General features: G+C 40.5%; 3 protein-coding genes across 3 annotated transcripts in view; 2 read left to right on the top strand and 1 right to left on the bottom strand.

Annotated features, from left to right (window-relative positions):
- The window catches only part of LOC146675685 (protein NLRC3-like), a 388,198-nt gene that overhangs the window by 80,156 nt on the left and 289,157 nt on the right, over positions 1-18,885 (top strand). The gene's annotated exons all lie outside the window — the stretch shown is intronic.
- LOC146675695 (protein TANC1-like) overlaps positions 1-18,885 on the top strand; it is a 407,338-nt gene that overhangs the window by 337,715 nt on the left and 50,738 nt on the right. The gene's annotated exons all lie outside the window — the stretch shown is intronic.
- LOC146675697 (uncharacterized) lies at positions 212-16,159 on the bottom strand. Its single transcript, XM_085400817.1, has 5 exons — positions 15,775-16,159; positions 13,106-13,127; positions 5,829-6,202; positions 5,441-5,736; positions 212-265 (listed from the first exon to the last, which is right to left on the bottom strand). The coding sequence occupies exons 1-5, from the start codon at positions 16,157-16,159 to the stop codon at positions 212-214; spliced, it is 1,131 nt and encodes a 376-aa protein (XP_085256943.1).

Raw genomic sequence — 18,885 nt, 5'->3', positions numbered from 1 at the left:
TGGGTCAAACTGACCCAGAACCGTGACAGACTTTCTATAATGTTTTGCTTGAGCATGTCCTGCTTTTCTGTAATGTTATTTCTACAGCCTCTTATTTCTAACCTCTTGTGTACCTCTTTTCAACCACTGGGAGGCGCTACAGCTTCATTCCTTTCACACTAAGGCAGCGGTAGGGAACTCCAGGCCTCGAGGGCCGGTATCCCTGCAGGTTTTAGACGTTCCCTACCCCTGCACTAAGGCCTTTGAAATCTTCATTAACACTGAGCTTGAAATTTCTATCAGTCGAATGCAAAGGAGTCCTGTGGTTGTAGGACAGAGGTAGGGAACGTTAATCTGCCATCATTTAGATTATATGACAACAACCTTCAAATCTGAAGTCTCAGAAATCTGCTTCATGTACAAGTTCCTCCAATAATCAGGGCTAATATCACCAAATTGTACATAAACAGACTTTTACATGTTAAATATTTCTCAAATATGGGGAAAAAAACAATTTAAAATACTATATTATTAACAAAATATCTTAAGATACAGCTACAAATTGCTTGAAACATTTGCAATGAAATATATAAAACAGCTTTATTGTCAGTGAGGACAAAGTTATAGTGATGCTGTGCTGGAGTGTTCAAAAGAAGACAGAGACATGAAGTATAAATATTGTATAATATTAAATATAAGAAAGAACAAAGTTATAAAAACATTAATAATTGAAATCTGCAACAATATTCACATAAAGTGTAAAATACAGAGTTAACTGTTTAATAGGTAAAGTTTAGGTCTTGCAGTCGAACAATGATCCCAAACACAGCAGCAAATCTACAGCAGAATAGCTGAAAAGCAAAGTCCAGACCTCAACCTGGGACATTCAGAGAGCTGTGCTTAAATAAATGCCCACAAAGCTCAAAGAACTGAAGCAACGTTGTAATGAAGAGTGGGCCAACATTCCTCCACAACAATATGAGAGACTGATAAAGTCAAGCAGAAAACAATTACCTCACATTTGTGCTGCTAGAAGTGTTTCTAGTTATTCACAGGACTGTAGTTTGAATTTAAAGAAATGTGAAAGTGCACTGAAATTAACATAAAGTTATTGCAATTTTTAAAAAAAATCAAGAAATCTAAGAGGAAGAAACAAGGTAAACCACACAATTGTTTTCCTTATATTCTCCACACGGCAATGCACATAACAGACATAAAATATTTGCATTTATCAATAGAAAATATACAATTTTTCCATAGTCATAGCCAGGCCCGATTACTGCCAAACCTGTGCTGAATCAATCACTTAAACAGGACCTGTCTGACAAAGTAGAGTAGACCAAAAGATCCTCAAAAACTACACATCATGGCGCAATCCAAGGAAATTCAGAAGCGAATAAGAAACAAAGTAATTGAGATCTCTCAGTCTGGAGATGCAACGTCAAGATGAACAGAATCCAGTTTCTGGGATCCTGAAGGAGAATGTCTGGCCATCTGTTCACGACCACAAGCTGAAGTGCACTTGATCCAAAGCACACCAACAAGTCCACCTCTAAGCAGCTTAAGTAAAACAAAAGAAAGACTTTGGAATGGCTTAGCCAAAGTTCATACGTGAATCTGATTGAGGTGCTGTGACCTTGGAAAGGTGGTTCATACTCAAAAACCCTCCAGTGTGGCTGAATTACAACAATTTTGCAAAGATGAGTGGGCAGAAATTCTTCCACCACCTCGTAAAGGACTCATTGCCAGTTATCCCAAACGCTTTATTGCAGATGTTTCTACTCAGGGTGGCCCAACCAGTTATTAGGTTTAGGGGGCAATCACTTTTTCCACACAGGGCCATAATAATGGCCGCCTTAATAATAAATGCCTTGATTTAGGAACTACTTTTAATGTTTACTTGTGCTATTTTGCAAAAAAATAAAATCTCTGCAAAAACATCAAAACTGCTGACCGTCTGACCTCAATATGAAATTATTAATCTTTTGACAAAAAACATTTAGATTTGTAAAAATAAAGAAACCATAGAGGAACAAACAATGTTGTTTGCTACGTTCTAACATGGCAATCTAAATAACAGTAATGCAAACATATATATTTATCAATAAAAACAGATCGCCTTTTCACTGTTACAAAAGTCAAGTACATCAATGTTTGTTCAGCTTTCATAAATGTAAGTTTGTAAGTACATAGTACATTTTTTGGTCCAACTTCTTTTAATACATGCAACACATTTCAGAACATTTGGGACAGAGACAACAAAAGACTGGAAATACTTCGTAAAAATCTGGTGAAACACTTTAAAGCCAGTGGGATTAAATGGGAAACATAAAATTTAATACTAGACAAAGACCGATTGAATCCTGAAGCAAAGAATTAATAACTAAATCACAAGTAGAAAATGTTATGCAGATATTATTGGACAGATTTTGGTGTAGAAAAAAATGACAAGAAATGAAAAATGAAAGTTATCTGGTCTTTTTCTTTAAAGAGTAGCCTACTGCAGAGCAGCAACACTGACAAACACCATCATCACCAATACTGCAGCTAATACAATGATCCAGGAGGAAACTTGAAAAAGCAGGAAAAATGTGACACTGATCAAAATGAATACATCAATTATTGATCAAAGAGAAAATGCATACTAGCACAATGCATTGTTATTGCATCTCAGTTTCTCACCATCACTGATAATCTGACGTCTGCTGGACCTCAGGAATCGTCTCCATCACCTCTCTGTGAGGAGCAGAGAGCACTCGTGCTGCACATCCCACCTGTGTGCTGTGTTTACGTGAACCTGAGAGCACAGCTGTAGTGGTGACAGTGAATGTAGCGTTGGTGTTGGACACACTGACAGTGTTGTACTGTGAGAAGCTGAGGTCTTGTTGTGAGAGTGTTACAGTGGGAGCAGGTCGACCAGTGGCTGAACAGGAAACAACCCACTCTTCAGCAGAGTTTGACTCTCTGACATCAACAACAGGTTCATGCAGCTCTGTGAAGGATCAGGAGATATAAAATAAGGAGTATATTGTTAAAGATACATTGACTTCTAACACATGTAACGCATTAAGGTAAAATTTCTTACCATAAGGATGTGTTACACGATTTATAAACCCCAGTTTGTTAATTATTTGTTCATTATTCATAACTATATACTTAATTTTTTAAAAATTAAGTGTTTTTGGTCAAATGGAATTTCTTTTTGGGTAATTTTAGCCCCTTTTAGCCCTCTGCCAAAATGTTTTAACCTTTCTGTCTCTAACAGTAAAACATCGTTCCTTTATCTTCTGTGTCTGGTGTGTTGGTCAGGATTAGCTAGCTTGGCAAAAAGTTCACATTAAACAAAGTGTGTTACTGTGAGGTGTGTGTTCGTACTATGAGTCACAGCTCGAGTTTTCTTGCGGGTGAAGGTTTTTCACCTCGCTGTCATTCTTGCATAAAAGTGTTTGACCCCTTCAGAAAAAAAACGAAATTTGGGATTATTTTTGGTTTTGTTCATTGTGTGTATTTGTTTCTACTTTTTACTTTTTCTTTTACTGTGTACAGCACTTTGGTCAACCTGTGTTGTTTTTAGACATGGTTATTGATTGATTGATTGATTGATTGATTGATTGATTGATTGATTGATTGATTGATTGATTGATTGATATGTCTTTGATTAAAATACAGCCTACTCCACATCCTCCAAGTTACAGAGAAGAGGAACCATCTGGGGTGAACTTGTGCACTTGGTATTGGCTGTCATGGTCCCTGTGCCTCTCTGGCTCGCTCATGTTGGCCACAGGTTTGTTTTGTTTTCTCTCCTGCTTCCCTGGGTGGAGCTCATTGTGGGCTCTCACCCTTGGCCCACGTATCTGCGGTGATTTCTACACCTGTTGCTGATCAGGCGGCGTCCCCCTTGCCTATTTAACGCTGCGGCACGGAGTATTCGGCACTGGAACGTTGAACCTCCCATGTTCGTGCTCTCAGCTCTCCTAAGACAAACTCTCTCAGTGTTGTGTGGCGTATTGATCTAATTGGACTCTTTGTGTTTAGATCTCCCCAGAACTGGTGGCGGACCCTGACCTGTGATCCCTGTGTGTGTCAACATAAGTGGAAATTGGAGCGAGAGTGGCTGTGGAGAAGCGAGTGTGCGTAAGAAGAGGAGTGGCGGAGTTTGGGCCGAGTGGGGAGCGAGTGTGGATTCCTTCCCCTGGAGCCCTGAAGCCCTGCCCCATTCACTGTATATACACATCACTGTGGTTTCCCTTCTGTGTTAATAAATTGTCAACCCTTTGCTTGCCAGAACGCTGCCTGCGTCTGAATCCATCTGTTAGCCCTGACATTGGATACCTGGAAATCAGTGAAGGGACCATTAATGCTTCAACTTGTACACAGGTTTGAGAGCAACCACCCAAAAGCTTCTGCTAATAAACACTAGTCTGTGTTTGTGATGCAAATGTTTCTGGCTGTGTTCACAAACATTTAGTAAGGTGAGTGAGGAATATTAATACTTATTATTAGATCATTAGCAGACTGTAGAACTTGACTGCACGCCAAGGTGGCAGTTCAGCCATTTGATTCATGTTGCAGCAGCTCATGAGTGAATGAACATCGTGCAATAAAAGTACTTCTAGAAGTACATTTTTGCAAAAACGCACATTGTGGAGGAATGTAGGGAAGACACGAGGGAGCCCAATATTTTACTCAAACGTTAATCGCTGCATCACACAACTGAACATTCAAAGCGCCAAAACCTAACCCTCTCACTTCCCGTTACACTGGGTACGAGTGGAGCTACCTGGTGGTATGTACTTACATTTATTTAAATTTACTTGAGTAGGGTAGAGTCATGCTAATGACCTAATAATTTTATTCAGGTGTGTTGCAGCAGAGATACATTTAAAAGCTTCAGGACGCTGGCTCTCAAGGCCTGGACACCCCTGCTTTACACAAAGATGGGTTAAATCACAGTGCAAAGAATGAATGAATAAATGAAATATAAAAAATAAATAATTATTAAATAGTCTTACACATCAATGTCATTGGTTGACTTTTGAAGTATTTGAATCCTTATTGGGTTCCCTGAGTGACAGAAGGATTAAAACACTTTAAAATCAGTACTGAAAATATGCGCAGACATTACTGGATAGATTTAGGGTTAGAATCAATAAATCACTATCATGTTAATAAGATAAGACACATTACAAAACGACATACTAGAAAGTGAAAAGGTAACTTTTCTTCAAGCAGCATAGTGGAGCAACAGAAAAAGACAAACCCAACACCAGCACTGCTGCAGCTATTACAGTGATTGAGGGAAAATCTGTGAAAAAAACAGAAAAACGTGACGCTGACCAACAATAATACATCACTCATGAAGTACTGAAGTCATTGTCATTAGATCCCAGTCAAATTTACCCAAGTATCATCCGTCTCTAGTCTAGTCTGTGATATACAGAAAGAGTTTCTCACCACCAACAGATGTTTTTTGGACCTCAGGAATCGTCTCCATCACCTCTCTGTGAGGAGCAGAGAGCACTCGTGCTGCACATCCCACCTGTGTGCTGTGTTTACGTGAACCTGAGAGCACAGCTGTAGTGGTGACAGTGAATGTAGCGTTGGTGTTGGACACACTGACAGTGTTGTACTGTGAGAAGCTGAGGTCTTGTTGTGAGAGTGTTACAGTGGGAGCAGGTCGACCAGTGGCTGAACAGGAAACAACCCACTCTTCAGCAGAGTTTGACTCTCTGACATCAACAACAGGTTCATGCAGCTCTGTGAAGGATCAGGAGATATTGCAAGGAATATGTTGTTGAAAGGAAATCAGTTTCTAGCACATTTAAACACATTAATGCAAAAGTTCTTACCATAGACTTGGAAGCAGGTTCTACCAGTGAAGGAGCCTTCAGGATAAGTGTTAAACAGACAGTGATAGCATCCTTCATCCTGCTCCGTCACATTCCTGATGACTATGGAGCAGTTCTGTAGTCCAGTGTATTTAAACTTGACTTTATCGTTAAAGCCATCATTCACTCTCTGACCATAGTACTTGCTGTAGGTGGCAACATTTGTCTCCACATCACGTGAGATTTTCTGCCATGTGACCTGAAGGACGTCTTTAGTGTCCAAGAGCTGACAGCTGAATTCAGCATCTTCTCCCACTGCAGCCAGCACAGTCTGCTGTGTTTGGACCACTGCTGTTAGAGCTGCATGGAGAATAACATGAGTTAGAGATGTGGAACTGAGAGGTATTGATGGGAAGGATTAAACAATCATTCGGGTCATGGAGTAGTCTGTGTTTTAGGCTCAAACAAATTGACATATGGGTACCACTTAAATGTGATGTAGACTATAAATATAAACCTGACACTCATTGTTTCATACTGTATGTTTCAGGGACATTTTCTTTCATCTATAAAAAAAAAGTAAGACAATTCAGTTAGCTACCAACTAAACAAAGAAAGTCAGATAGATGTACAGATCGTGTCTATATTGGTTCTGTTGGTCCATGACCAATTCTGGAGGTCTGTACTGCATTTGAACTTTTCCAACAATTTGGAGGTCCAACCATGATTTAAGCTGGACATCAATATGGCGTTCAACATTAGAACCTTGGACTTGATGTATATTTGTTGGACATCATGTAGATATCTATGACAAGTGCAGGGAATTTAAAGGTTTAATTGATGTCATATTTTTTATTTACAAAATATCAATATTGGGGCTACAAAACAATCCCTTCAGTGGACCAAAAATGAATTATAAAACCCATCACTTCAACATAACCAATACCAGGACTGGTATTGACTGGTAACTCGTGCTACTGTAGAAATTCCCATTGATTTTCTACATTTTCCCAGAGGCCTCCCCTTCTGTGGATTACTAGTATGTTATTTATTAATTTGTGCCTCAATTATTTCAGATCAGTTATTTCACTGGGGAAGCCCTATATTGCCCACTTCCTAATTTCAGCACAGTTTGATCTTTCTCTTTAGCATGTATGTAACTTTGGTTTGTTGAGATTTTGGCATTACTTCTGTCATAAACATTCTCTCTCAGACATAACTGACTAAGATTTCTGTGGTTACCCAGAACATTTTAATAGACTTTTTGTAATCAATCAGGTCTTCAACCCCTTCTTTTTAAAATAGTGTATAAACCGTATGTATGTGTGAAAGACTGTTAATGTTTTGATAAATTGTTTATTTTAGAACAATTGGTGAGTGTGTTTAGCCACTTCACACTACTACACTTTGCTCTAAACTACATTCCTTCTCTGAACAGTATATATGTGAATGGACTGACGGATCTTTTCATTTCAAATGTTAAATAATTGTCAGTAAACTACTTATGACCTTAATGTCATAGAAAGACTGAAAGACGTCCATTGAAAACAGGGTGCAGAAATTTAAGGTGCCAGGCCAATATCCACCACCCTGGAAGTCCTTAACTGAGGGGGACCACATTAGGCCACAGCTGGTGCAGCTCACCACTGGCAGTGCAAGGTTATAACGGCCTTTAGGAAGGATTAGGATAAATCCAGTCATGGCTCAACAAAGACATTCATTTGTTTCATGTTGTTTTCAAAGCGGTCTGGTAAATCCAAATGACCTTTGACAGGTGCCCACATATACTGCGGGCCGAGGGTAATTCAAAACAATGTAGCAATGTACAATTTGCACTAAAACACATATATTGTGTATGTAGTGTGTGACAAAAGAGCAGCTTACCATTTATGGTTACTGAAAGAAATCTCCGTCTGTGGATCGGGTTTCCTTCGAGGCGTGAGCACCTATCAGCAGAGATTGTCCATAACCTATAGAACTCAAAGAAATATTCTCAAGTAACAGTCAAATATGCCATTCAGCGTGTTAGTTACGACGTCGGGAGCAGCTGGGAGAACAAAACGACACAGAGACTGTACGGGTTGCTTTCCCAAAACCAACTCAAAGGTTTATTCATCAGACAACAGTATATATAGAGGAAAAAGGTTCGTCTGTCAACAGATTCTCAGTTCAAACCGGTACAGACCAAATAAGGGAACGTCTTCCTGCCTTGTGAGCAAAGAAGTATCCTTTGTATAGTTTATCAGTTCAGCTACAATTTATGATCATCCCAGCAAAATACACTCCTAGACACAGAATACAGAGTTCTTTCATTAGTGAATTCTGAAACGAACCACCTGGCCTTTAACAAGCTCCTTTCTAAGAGATAAGGAAGGGAGGATGGGAGTAAGGAAGTGATCTCTGTGGTGTTTTCAACCTTGAGGTACCAACCTGTGATTCTTACACATTAATTCTTAGGTTACAGAGAAAGAGAAAAACAACTAGTAAATGGGCCTTATTGAGTAACAGTTTTCCTGTATAATATCACTATAAAACAATATCCTGTAAATGCTACCATGGTATCAAAATATCACAACAGTTACAAGAGCCACAATTGCACCGGGTGAAACCTCAACGTTACAGAGGTTTCACTCTGGGGCCTTGAAAGCTGGAGGTTGCACCCATACCCCCTCACCCTTGAAGAACGTTTATCATGGTTTAAGGATTTGTTTTTTATTCAGTGGTCAGACTGGAGAGCACTGCAGCGGGTGTTTAATGAGGTCGATAAGACTATCAAGAGAGACAAGGTCAACTCTTCTTATGAGAATATTAGGAAGCGTCTTGTATATGATCAGCTCGCACATGGCCCGAAGATTGGTTTACCTTCTGCCATGTTCAGGCCAAAAATCATCAAAAACCTTGAGGACAGAAAAACAAAAAAACAAAACAAAAGGTAGGTTGTCTCTGTGTGAGAGACGTTGGCATTAAACCCGATATTTTTAAAAAAATGCAATGCGTGGATTTCTTTTACAGACAACATCTGCCATATTGTGGACCGCTCAGAGTCTCCCCCTCCAGCACTGCTAATCCAGACCCCACCGACTCCGCCCCCCTCTCCAGGATGCTCACAGGACTCTGCAGGATCACACCCGTCTGAGGAAACGGAACTCAACATTAAACTCGCAACCTTCCACCTGCTGTCGACGGCACTGAATGAGTATGTGCAGGAGATATGTTATGGATGCCAATCCGGTCACCCCAGCCAGTTACAACACAGTTGCCTGTTTGAGCTGCCTGTGTTTTTCTTCGAGACCTGCTATGATGAGGTGATGGAAAAGCTCCGGACGCCCCGATTCATCCCGGCCATCCGTCTGTTTGTTTGCTCATACAGTGTCAGTGAGGCTGAAGCACAAATCATCAGCACTGCAGAGCATCTTCTGTGTGAACTGAGATCAGTGCCGCACATTGTTTGCACCACTGATGAGAATGTCGGATACCTGCTAAATACCAATCATCACACCCGCGGAGTTAAATCAGCGCTGCTCCACATGATTGGAAACTACTGGTCTGGGAGACACAAGATTTAATGCACATCTGTTATAAAAACCTTACTGTGCACTACACAGAAAATGAAATAAAAACGTATGCTAACACTTTTTTCTGGTCATTTGTGTTTGTGTTTGGTCAAAGTGATTATGGAAAACACGCTGAGAAAAATATATCCCAACCCTGCACACCCAGGGGGTTTAGGAAGTGTAAAGAAGCTCCGTATCGCTGTCAGTGAGGCAACAGGCTTAAAGCCGTCATTACCTGACGTGGAGCGTTTTTAAAAGGAGATGACACATATACTCTTCATAAACCTGCAAGGATAGAGGACACAGAAATGCAAGGATACAGAAATGCAAGGATACAGAAATAGAGCTTTGGTTAACGGGACTGACAAACAGTTTCAAGCTGATTTAGTTGACATGCGTGAATATTCTGCGGATGATGATAATGTTAGGTACTTATTGACATGCATAGATGTGTTTTCTAAGTATGCATGGGTTAGGTGCCTTGAAACCAAGACAGGACAGGCTGTTGCTGAGGCTTTTGGTGATATTCTGAGAGAGGGCCGTGTGCCTGAACAACTCCAAACAGATTTAGGGAAGGAATTTTATAATAAACATTTAAAAAACTAATGGAGCAGCATAACATCACACATTTTTCAACCTTTAGTGAAATGAAATCATGTGTGGTAGAGCGTTTTAACCGCACCTTAAAGGGGAAGATGTGGAAATACTTAACATCAGTTAACTCGCCAAGATATGTTAATGTGATCCAAGATCTTGTACAGTCCTATAACCTGTCTTATCACAGCTCTATCAAAATGACCCCACCGAGGTGTGCAAAGATAATGAGAAAGCAGTCTTTAACACCCTGTACAAAATGAAACCCCAAAAACCGGTGACTTTTAAATTTAATGTGGGCGATACAGAGAGAATATCTAAACTACGAGGCATAATCTGAAAGGGTTACCATCAGACCTACACAGACGAGTACTTTACCATAAAGGAGCGTTTAGGAAGAGACCCTCCCGTATACAAACTGGAGGATCTCACAGGAGCTGCAGTGAAAGGTGTAATTTATGAATACACAGCAGGTGACTATTGACAAAAACAAAAGGTTTAAAATAGAGAAAATACTTGGCAGAAAAAAGAGGCACTTGGCACTTGAGTTTCCGAGCATTTTTATCCTGAGGTTATAACACCTATTGTTTTAAATGAACCGTATGAGGTCGGTGTTATAGAATTTCAATACCCAAGACTATGGTTGTCTTTTCCACAATCAGATTCGCGAGTGGAAATTTATGATCCAGTCAAAGATGGAGCATTGTCCATAACCGTGATTGAGCTGTCTGTGGGGCATTATGCATCTGTGGCGCAGATAATAAAACATTAAAACATAACACCGACATTAAAACACAATACAGTGAAGTTAGTAACTATGTTAGTGTTATGGGCCCTATAGGGGCACAGTTCTCACATTTAGAGGGAGACTGGCAGGAATCTTAGGATTCAAATCAGAAGACCCGTTTGTACTTCATTATAAAAACACATACGCACCACATCCTGCAGACGTATACGGCGGAAAATAGAACATTTTTATTTATGCAGATATCGTTGATTACCAGCTTGTGGGTGACGCCCATGCGCGGCTATTAAGAGCAATAAATATAACAGACGATGACCGTCGGGGAGCCATTCTTCAATTTGACAGCCCACACTGCACACCAGTCTCGAAATCCTTAATCGATGACATAGAAATTGATTTGATAGACGACCAAAATCAACACATACCCTTTTTATACGGGAAGGTGTTTGTCAAGCTCCACTTCCGACCCATAAGACACCATTTTTAAAAAATAAGGATGTCTGTCTACAACACAGATGAAGCAAAATATGTAAGATATTATTTAAATCAGGCTGGTGGAGAATTGAATGGTTATATTGGGACCAGCACGCAATGTGGCGCAGGTCTGGGAGGTTTGTTCAGCAGCCTGTTTAGAATTGCTGTACCGTTGTTTAAAAAAGGAGTCAGCATAGTCAAACCCCACCTAAAAACAGCAGCATCAGGCATAGTGTCTGATGTGATATCCAACATAACCAAGCCAACATCTACTGAGCAGGATGGCAACAGCTTGTATGTGTATACACCCAAACCTTCTAAGACCCCTCCCACTGCACGCATGCGTGATACGCCGCCGCCTAAAAAGCGTAAAACGACAAAACCTGCCAGGAAAGCCACCAAACGGAGACAACCACGCGGAGTGAAAAGACCCAGAACCAGTCGTTCAAAAACTACAGCATGTGACATCTTCTAAATGGCTCTGTTACACAACCAATCAGAGAATGTCTAAAAACAGAGCTCGATCTTTTTACTGTCCCATACACACAAACGTCCATAGAGAAAACGACCTTTATTGAAATTCCACCAGTTTCTGCAATCACAGACGGAGGTCCAATCGAGTTTAAATCTCATCGTCCGGAGAAGATTACCTGGATCTAAACGATTCCTATATCTACACACGAGTAAGAATCACAGATGCTGACGGCACAAACTTAGGCAGGGATGCAAACGTGGGACTTGTTAATTATCCAGGTTGCACCTTATTTAGTCAGGTAGATGTAAATTTGGGGGATCGCTTGATCAGCCAATCATCCAACACGTATCCATACAGAGGCATAATAGAATGTCTTATCAATTATAATAAGCAGACTTTAGACACACAGTTCAGCAGCGCTTTATTCTGTACAGACACAGCCTCACACATGAATGATACATGTATAGAAGGGGAGAGCCAGGGTCTGGTGACCAGAGGTACTTATACAGCGAATAGCAGTATTGTTGAATTGATTGCTCCAGCACACGCAGACCTGTTTTTTCAAGAAAAATTATTACTTAATGGAATCGATCTGTCGCTGAAATTTGTGCGCTCTAAAGACGAATTTGCTCTCATGACTGGAGCTAACACCGCGTATAAAGTTAAAATCGTCCCTGCCAGCTTATTTGTGAAAATAATCAGTGTCTCACCAAGTGTCAGGCTGGCACACGGCAAGGCGCTGCATCATGCAAATGCAAAATATGCTGTAGGCAGAGTTTCTTTAAAGACCTTCTCCACACCTGCTGGGGCAAGAATATCAACTAATTTATTTATGGGCAGGTTGCCTAAATTTGTCATCATCGCCTTCGTGGATAACGAAGCTTATCCTGGTTCTTTTACACGTAATCCATTTAATTTTGAAACTGTGAACTGTGAACTATAGAATTCATGTGTTTATACGCTGATGGACAGTCGTATCCGGCCAAACAATTCCAGCCAAATTTTCAGAGAAAACACTACACCAGAGAATTTTATCAGCTGATACAAACCACTGGAAGACATTTAAAGGATAGACCATTGGCCATAACACGTGAGGACTTTGGCTACACATTATTCTGTTTCAATCTGGAAGCTGATGAAGGACATTCAGGGAACGTATCATTAGTTCAAACAGGGAGCGTGAGGCTGGAAACCCGTTTCAGAAATCCGCTACCCCGAACAATGAACCTGGTGTGTTACTCTGTATTTGATTCAGTCATCCAAATATCTAATATGAGACAAGTGCTGCTGGACGACTACTAAACATTCAAAATGAATACAATAGAACTAACCAGCATTGTTAAAAGGATTAGTAACAGGGCTCATCTTCTAGGCGTCTTAGCATGTGACCAGCTGCCAACAAAGCCCATCAGATATCCATGCATGGGCATTGTGAGTACAGATCCATCAGACTTACCTGGGAAGCACTGGTTGGCGTTCTATATCACAAAGACAAGCAAGGGCACTTTTTTGACAGCTTCGGTAACTCACCTGATACGTTTTCACCCGAGATAAAACTTTTTCTTTTAAAAACACCGCTCGGATATTGTATTCTGGGAGACAGGTTCAGAAGGACTTTTCGGTAACCTGCGGACAACACTGTGTGCTTTTTCTATATCATGTCCAAAAAGGAGCGTCTTATTCAAGACTAATTAATATGTACAGTGATAACCTTGTTTGTAACGATGCAATGGTTTGTCATTTTGTTAACAAAATAAGACCTGTTTCTGCATGTTTTGAAAATAACTTTGATTGTGTGCAGCGCGGATACTGATTCAAGTAACAAATAATAAAAGATAACAGAAGAGAATATCGTTTCATCTGGTATTTATTTTCACCTAATTGTTAAAAACATTATTTAGTAATAATAAAATCTTTAAACATCAGCATAGAGTTCAAAAAGTAGTAAAAAGGGGAAAACTGTCATCTGTTTAACTAAACAATATAGACATAAATAAGAAAAAACACATAAGTAGTAGTATATAAAAAGGGAAACAAATGCGAGGTTAAATGATCTTTTTTTCAAGAATAAGAAAAACAAACATAATTTTAAACTTCATTAAAAATCGATCCACCCGCTTCTACTCTGCCTTGATTTTTTATGTGTGGTAAATAAGCTTTGATCGCTCAGTGACCGCTTCTTGTGCAAACCATTTGTTTCCACACTCGGGTCGCCAGTGTCGCCTTTATATTGGCTAATAGTCCTCCTCACCTCAGCATTAGGAAAAGCAGACAGAGGAACATTTAAGCGGGCGAGTGTTTTTAAAAATGTCGACCACCCTGCAGGCCATGAAACATCTGTTGCTCTACGTGTTGCTGTTGCACTTTGGATCAAATCATAGAGATGCGAACCTCTGATTCTCTGGTTGTCAATAATAATCTCACCCCTATCATTCCAAGAAACTCCCGACGCACGAGTGAGCGCTGTTAAAATAAGCTCTGCATTTTTTCTGCTCCTTTTTGCCATATAGGACAAAATCTCATCCCAAACATGTCTTTTTGACTGTCGCCACCAACATTGCTTTGGCGGTCAGATGCATCCTGACCGGTTTCAGAAGGCAAAGATAGTGTTAGCACATTTTTTTCACTCATGCCTTGTTTCACAAGTGAACGGTATCTCTGAAGAATGGCAGAATACTTTTTAGCCTCTCATACACATCCAAATCTGCAGCTGCAGCACTTCAACCATAGCTTTGTCTCGCTCGTTTTGCTCTACATGTCTGATGGAGCCTGTATGTTGTTGCTGCTGATGGTTTAACATGTCCAACTGATGATGCAGGACCAAAAACATTTTCTGTGTGTGCTCCATTTTCACCTATTTGCTATAAGACTGGTGATGAAGGGTATGGTAGCCCCTAATAATGGTAGCAAAAATCCTCCAGATTGGTTGATGGATCTTCTTTTTTTCAAACCTTTGACCTTTTTGTCTGGAACCAGTCTGATTACTTTTTTTCTTTTTTAGTTGTCTGTACTGTTGATCAGTCAGCAGGATAACACCTTTCAAAACATTGAGCGATATCTCACACAGAGCATTAATAAAATCCATGCTCGCATTACAAATAATATTCCTCCGTACGCTGGGTGGGGATTTATACAACAACTCCAACAGTGCAATGTTTCTCTGCATCCGTGAATACGACATCCTTTTTACCGCTTTAGCCGTTTTTTGGGGATATAAACAACTTGACGATCTGACAACAAATTGGTTCTGAGTCTTAAATAGTCAGGCGTCTTAGATTTATAATTGATTAGAAGATACCCGTATGGGGTGGATGTGGCATCATTAAAAGCTTCTAAGAAGTATTTTGTATTACCTGGAAACATCTGTCTACCTAAAACTGAAATTTGATATTTATCTCTGGGGTTGTTAAACAGAGTAAAATAATTAGTGTTGAACGAAATTGTTGCATAAACAAATTCTGAACTAAACAGATGCAGCTCAAGTTCCTATGATGAACATATTGTGTGAACACATTTTGAACTTCTATGCTGTCAGACGCAGTATTCATCACATCGTCGCTAATGAGCAAGTTGTTCTTATCCGGAGGTAAAAGGACATCGTCACTCAGAGACTCCGGTGTACCATTCACAAAGGTGATTTTTCTTATCTGAAGAAGTTGATTGTATTAAGGTTGCCAGCAGGAGTAGATGTAAACAATATGCCAATTTTGGCTGAAATAATAGTGGATGCTTTTTCAATGATGCTTTTGACAAAGAAAGTCTTTCCACAATTACTCGGCCCGCTAATAACTAAACTAAAGGGTGCTGGAGCCTCCCATCAAAGGCTTGATCCTGATCAGTATCCATAAGGGAGTGTTGTATAGTCAGGCAGCACCCTTCTCTTGTTATAGACCACCTGAACTTTTTTTACAACTGTTTCATTCCTGAGATGAAACTTCTTCTTATTGCGTTTGATGGTGTCAGACTCTGCAACTAAACGCGCATCCCTGTTGGCCACAAATGCCTTGACTAAGCCTTTCAACGATTCGTGGGTAACAACTTTAGAATTAACATCATTGAGTGTTACACCTTTACACTTAACCTGAGTCTTGCCCTGTTTTGTGTAATAACATTAGCATTTTGGACCTCCAGAGACAAACTCAGTAATGTGATCATCCTCTCCAGACCCGCCATCACTGAGCTCATCAGTCAGCTCACCGAGGTATGGTCCTAAAGGGGGTACCCACTCCCCGGGATGAGAGGTGAAGATAACTGAATCTGTGTCGCAGTAAAGAATGCGTTCCTGCAGCTTGTCTAACAAGTCATACAGAGTGAGCCTCGCATAGGCCGTAGTCATAGCACCGACAAAGACATTCACATCCTTCACCCGCGACCCTCTACCATCAGCGTGACACCACTGAACCACTGCAACACCATCAGAGATGAAACAAAACTGGCGTCCGTCATAATGGTCACTGAACATCAGCTGTGTGAATCTGGCAGGGTCTGTAATCAGCTCGCAAGATGGCATATTTGTTCGCATGCAGAATCACCCCCAGAGAGAGTTCAGAAGCAGTTTATTACAACTTCTGATTGCTTTGTTTACACAAATCTTAGCAGGGTCAAGTCTGATGCCTTCTCTCTCACAATAGTTTGGAACAAACTTCTGCTGCTCCTCAGCTGTTTTGACATTTTTCGGGTATCCAGATGCCTGCTGCTTCAATTTCAAAAATGTTTTGAGTGTGTCAGTCTTATTAGGGAGGTGCCAAACTTCAGCGATGCAGACAATCTGATACCCTTTTTCAATAGCCTTTTCAAGCTCAAAGGAAACCCAAGTACCTGACAGTTGCCTCTCACGCTCAGCATGCACACAATCACTGTGCTGGCGCTGCTCTTCAGCACACGTTCTGCAGAGAGGAAACATCAGCTTATTGTGGCACTTGTAGGGCAGAACAGGATGAAATAGACCTCTTGGAGGAAGCACAGTGCACTTAACAAACCCAAAATAATTTTCAACTCTGTCAAAATGATTGGATATGATCTGAGGGTGACCTATTGGATAATGTTTCGTGCACTGAACAGTGGGGTAAAGACTTGTAAAATCATAGTATCTGATCTTTTCATCTCCACCATCATCAACCTTGTGGTACAGTTTCATCGCATTAGTCCTCCCCCCAAACAACGCGTCTCTAGGGTCCAGAGGCTCAGGCTTTTTGTATTTGCGCATAAAGTCCTTGACTGACTGATCAGTCGACTTTAATGATGACCAATCACACCCCCACATGACCACGACATTAAGACCATAATGCATTCTTAGAGCATTCACCTTCTCACAATTTGCATGATACAACTCGCCATATGACAGCTTGGCGGCAGGGTTAACATCACTCTCCGGGTAGCAGCGGAGACAACCGTGATAGAAACACCCAAAGAATTCATATGCACTTCTGCTGGAAGCATCAAATCCATCCACAAAATAAGGTCCTACTTTTTGTTCGCCGCCTCTGAGAGCATGCTTGATAACAATGTTTTGTTTCGTATTGAAGCCATTCAAGAGACACGTCTGAAAATGTCTTATTCTGATCAACATACGCACCGTGATGAGTCAATGCCAGGGTGTCTTTTGGAAGAAACAAGGTTTTGAAAATCCCCATGCAGTATGATGGCGTGTGAAAATGGATCAATCTGCGTGCACTCCATCTCGCGGTATATTTTACAAGCCATTCTCAACACTTCGACATCATTAATGCAGTACTTACGCATTTCAGCCTGTAAATCAAATGGTTTCTTGCAGGCAGGCTTGTACCACGTCATCAATTTCTCCTTTTCAAATTCAGACATTTTTTCATACCCGTAAAAAGACGGGGCAGGATAAGGACCTACATAGAATTCATCAGCCCTTGTGTTAAATGTGTGTGGAAAGAAGCCTTTTTCAAGGTCCTCGAATCCCAAGGCAGAAGGCAGAGAGCTAAATGAGTCCATCCATCTCTGATCATAGGATTTGTCATACATTAGAACGACACGACTCCCTCTCATTGTTACACCCGGAGCAATACCCTGTTTAACGAGGTATTCCAGGAGAATATAGCTGTCGAAACCCGAAGAATTATGGGCTATAAATGTATAGCCACGGTATTTAGGCCTTCTGTAGTGGATACATGAATTAAACCTGATTATAAAAACACATCGAGGCAACGAAGACCAGCTTACACTCAATATTAATATGAATACACAACATACACGCAACAAAGACACGCTTACACTCATGAATGGAAAATTGGAGTTTCTGGTGTTTCTGGTGTTTCAGGCCAAGTTTCTGGTTGAATTGTTTACAGCGTCATGTGTCACTAAACCTGACAAGCGAGCTCTCACTCTTAACTGAAGACGAGGAATGCAGCTCCAAAGAGCAATAACACGGCAGTTAAAGAGCGACAGTGGAGAATGCAGGACAAAGCTGAAAGAGAACTTCCTGTTATTGGATTGTTGAAGTGGGAGAGGACAAAGGAGTGAGAGCAGTAGGTGAGAACACAAAGGAACGCTGTTATTTAATGTGGGAAATCTAAATTTGGGTTAGCAAACCTGGGGAAAAGAAAACTGACTGCTTAAGTGGGAAAATTGTGAAGGAGTCTGAAACACTGCAAATAGAAACATACACAAAATCACACACACAAGCAGAAAATGTATTAACCTTACTAACACTTACAAATACAAGAGAGCTCATGAAGATTAGACAACATCTTCAGCATGTGAGTCTGTTTATCATCTTGTCCAAGTCACTTAGTGTGAAGAAAAAGTGATACAAAGATCATTGGACTAATATCAAAGTAGTTAAAAATGATCCAGTTATAGCAGAGAAATGTGTAGGAAAGGCAGCTTTGAGAACATGTCCTGGTGGATCTGCAGCTCCACTGCACAGACATCGATTAAACCTGACTAATAACACACATGCAATGAAAATCAGCTTGTTATCTTTCATCAGTGTTAAAATAGTGTGAATGTAACACACTTAAACCCTGAAGTTGAGGAATAACTCAGGGACGTTGAGATATGACTCAGTATGCAAATGAGTTGAATGACTGGGGACAGGAACAGAAAAAGGAGAACTTGTGTTTCCTGTCTGACTGGATGAGTGAAGCTTGCACTGAAACACACACTGTGACTGTGTGAGAAGAAAGGCTTGGTAACAGACAGGATAATTAAATAAAGTGGTCAGGTCTGTGACTACGTGCAGTCGTCCAGATTTGGAAAAGAAATTTA

This window comes from Rhamphochromis longiceps, linkage group LG3 (assembly GCF_057381845.1).
Source record: "Rhamphochromis longiceps isolate RC_006_pf linkage group LG3, R_longiceps_female_GT1.1, whole genome shotgun sequence".
Taxonomy (NCBI): Eukaryota; Metazoa; Chordata; class Actinopteri; order Cichliformes; family Cichlidae; genus Rhamphochromis; species Rhamphochromis longiceps.
This window is presented reverse-complemented; position numbering and strand designations above follow the sequence as displayed.

What these genes read in the sequence shown, in the direction of transcription:
- LOC146675697 (XM_085400817.1), bottom strand. Translation starts at nt 16,159, where the DNA reads ATGCCATCTTGCGAGCTGATTACAGACCCTGCCAGATTCACACAGCTG. An exon ending in TACTGAGTTTGTCTCTGGAG is followed by an intron (nt 13,128 to 15,774) that starts GTCCAAAATGCT and finishes TTTGTGATATAG; the next exon opens with AACGCCAACCAGTGCTTCCC. An exon ending in AACCTGCTTCCAAGTCTATG is followed by an intron (nt 5,737 to 5,828) that starts GTAAGAACTTTT and finishes GATCCTTCACAG; the next exon opens with AGCTGCATGAACCTGTTGTT.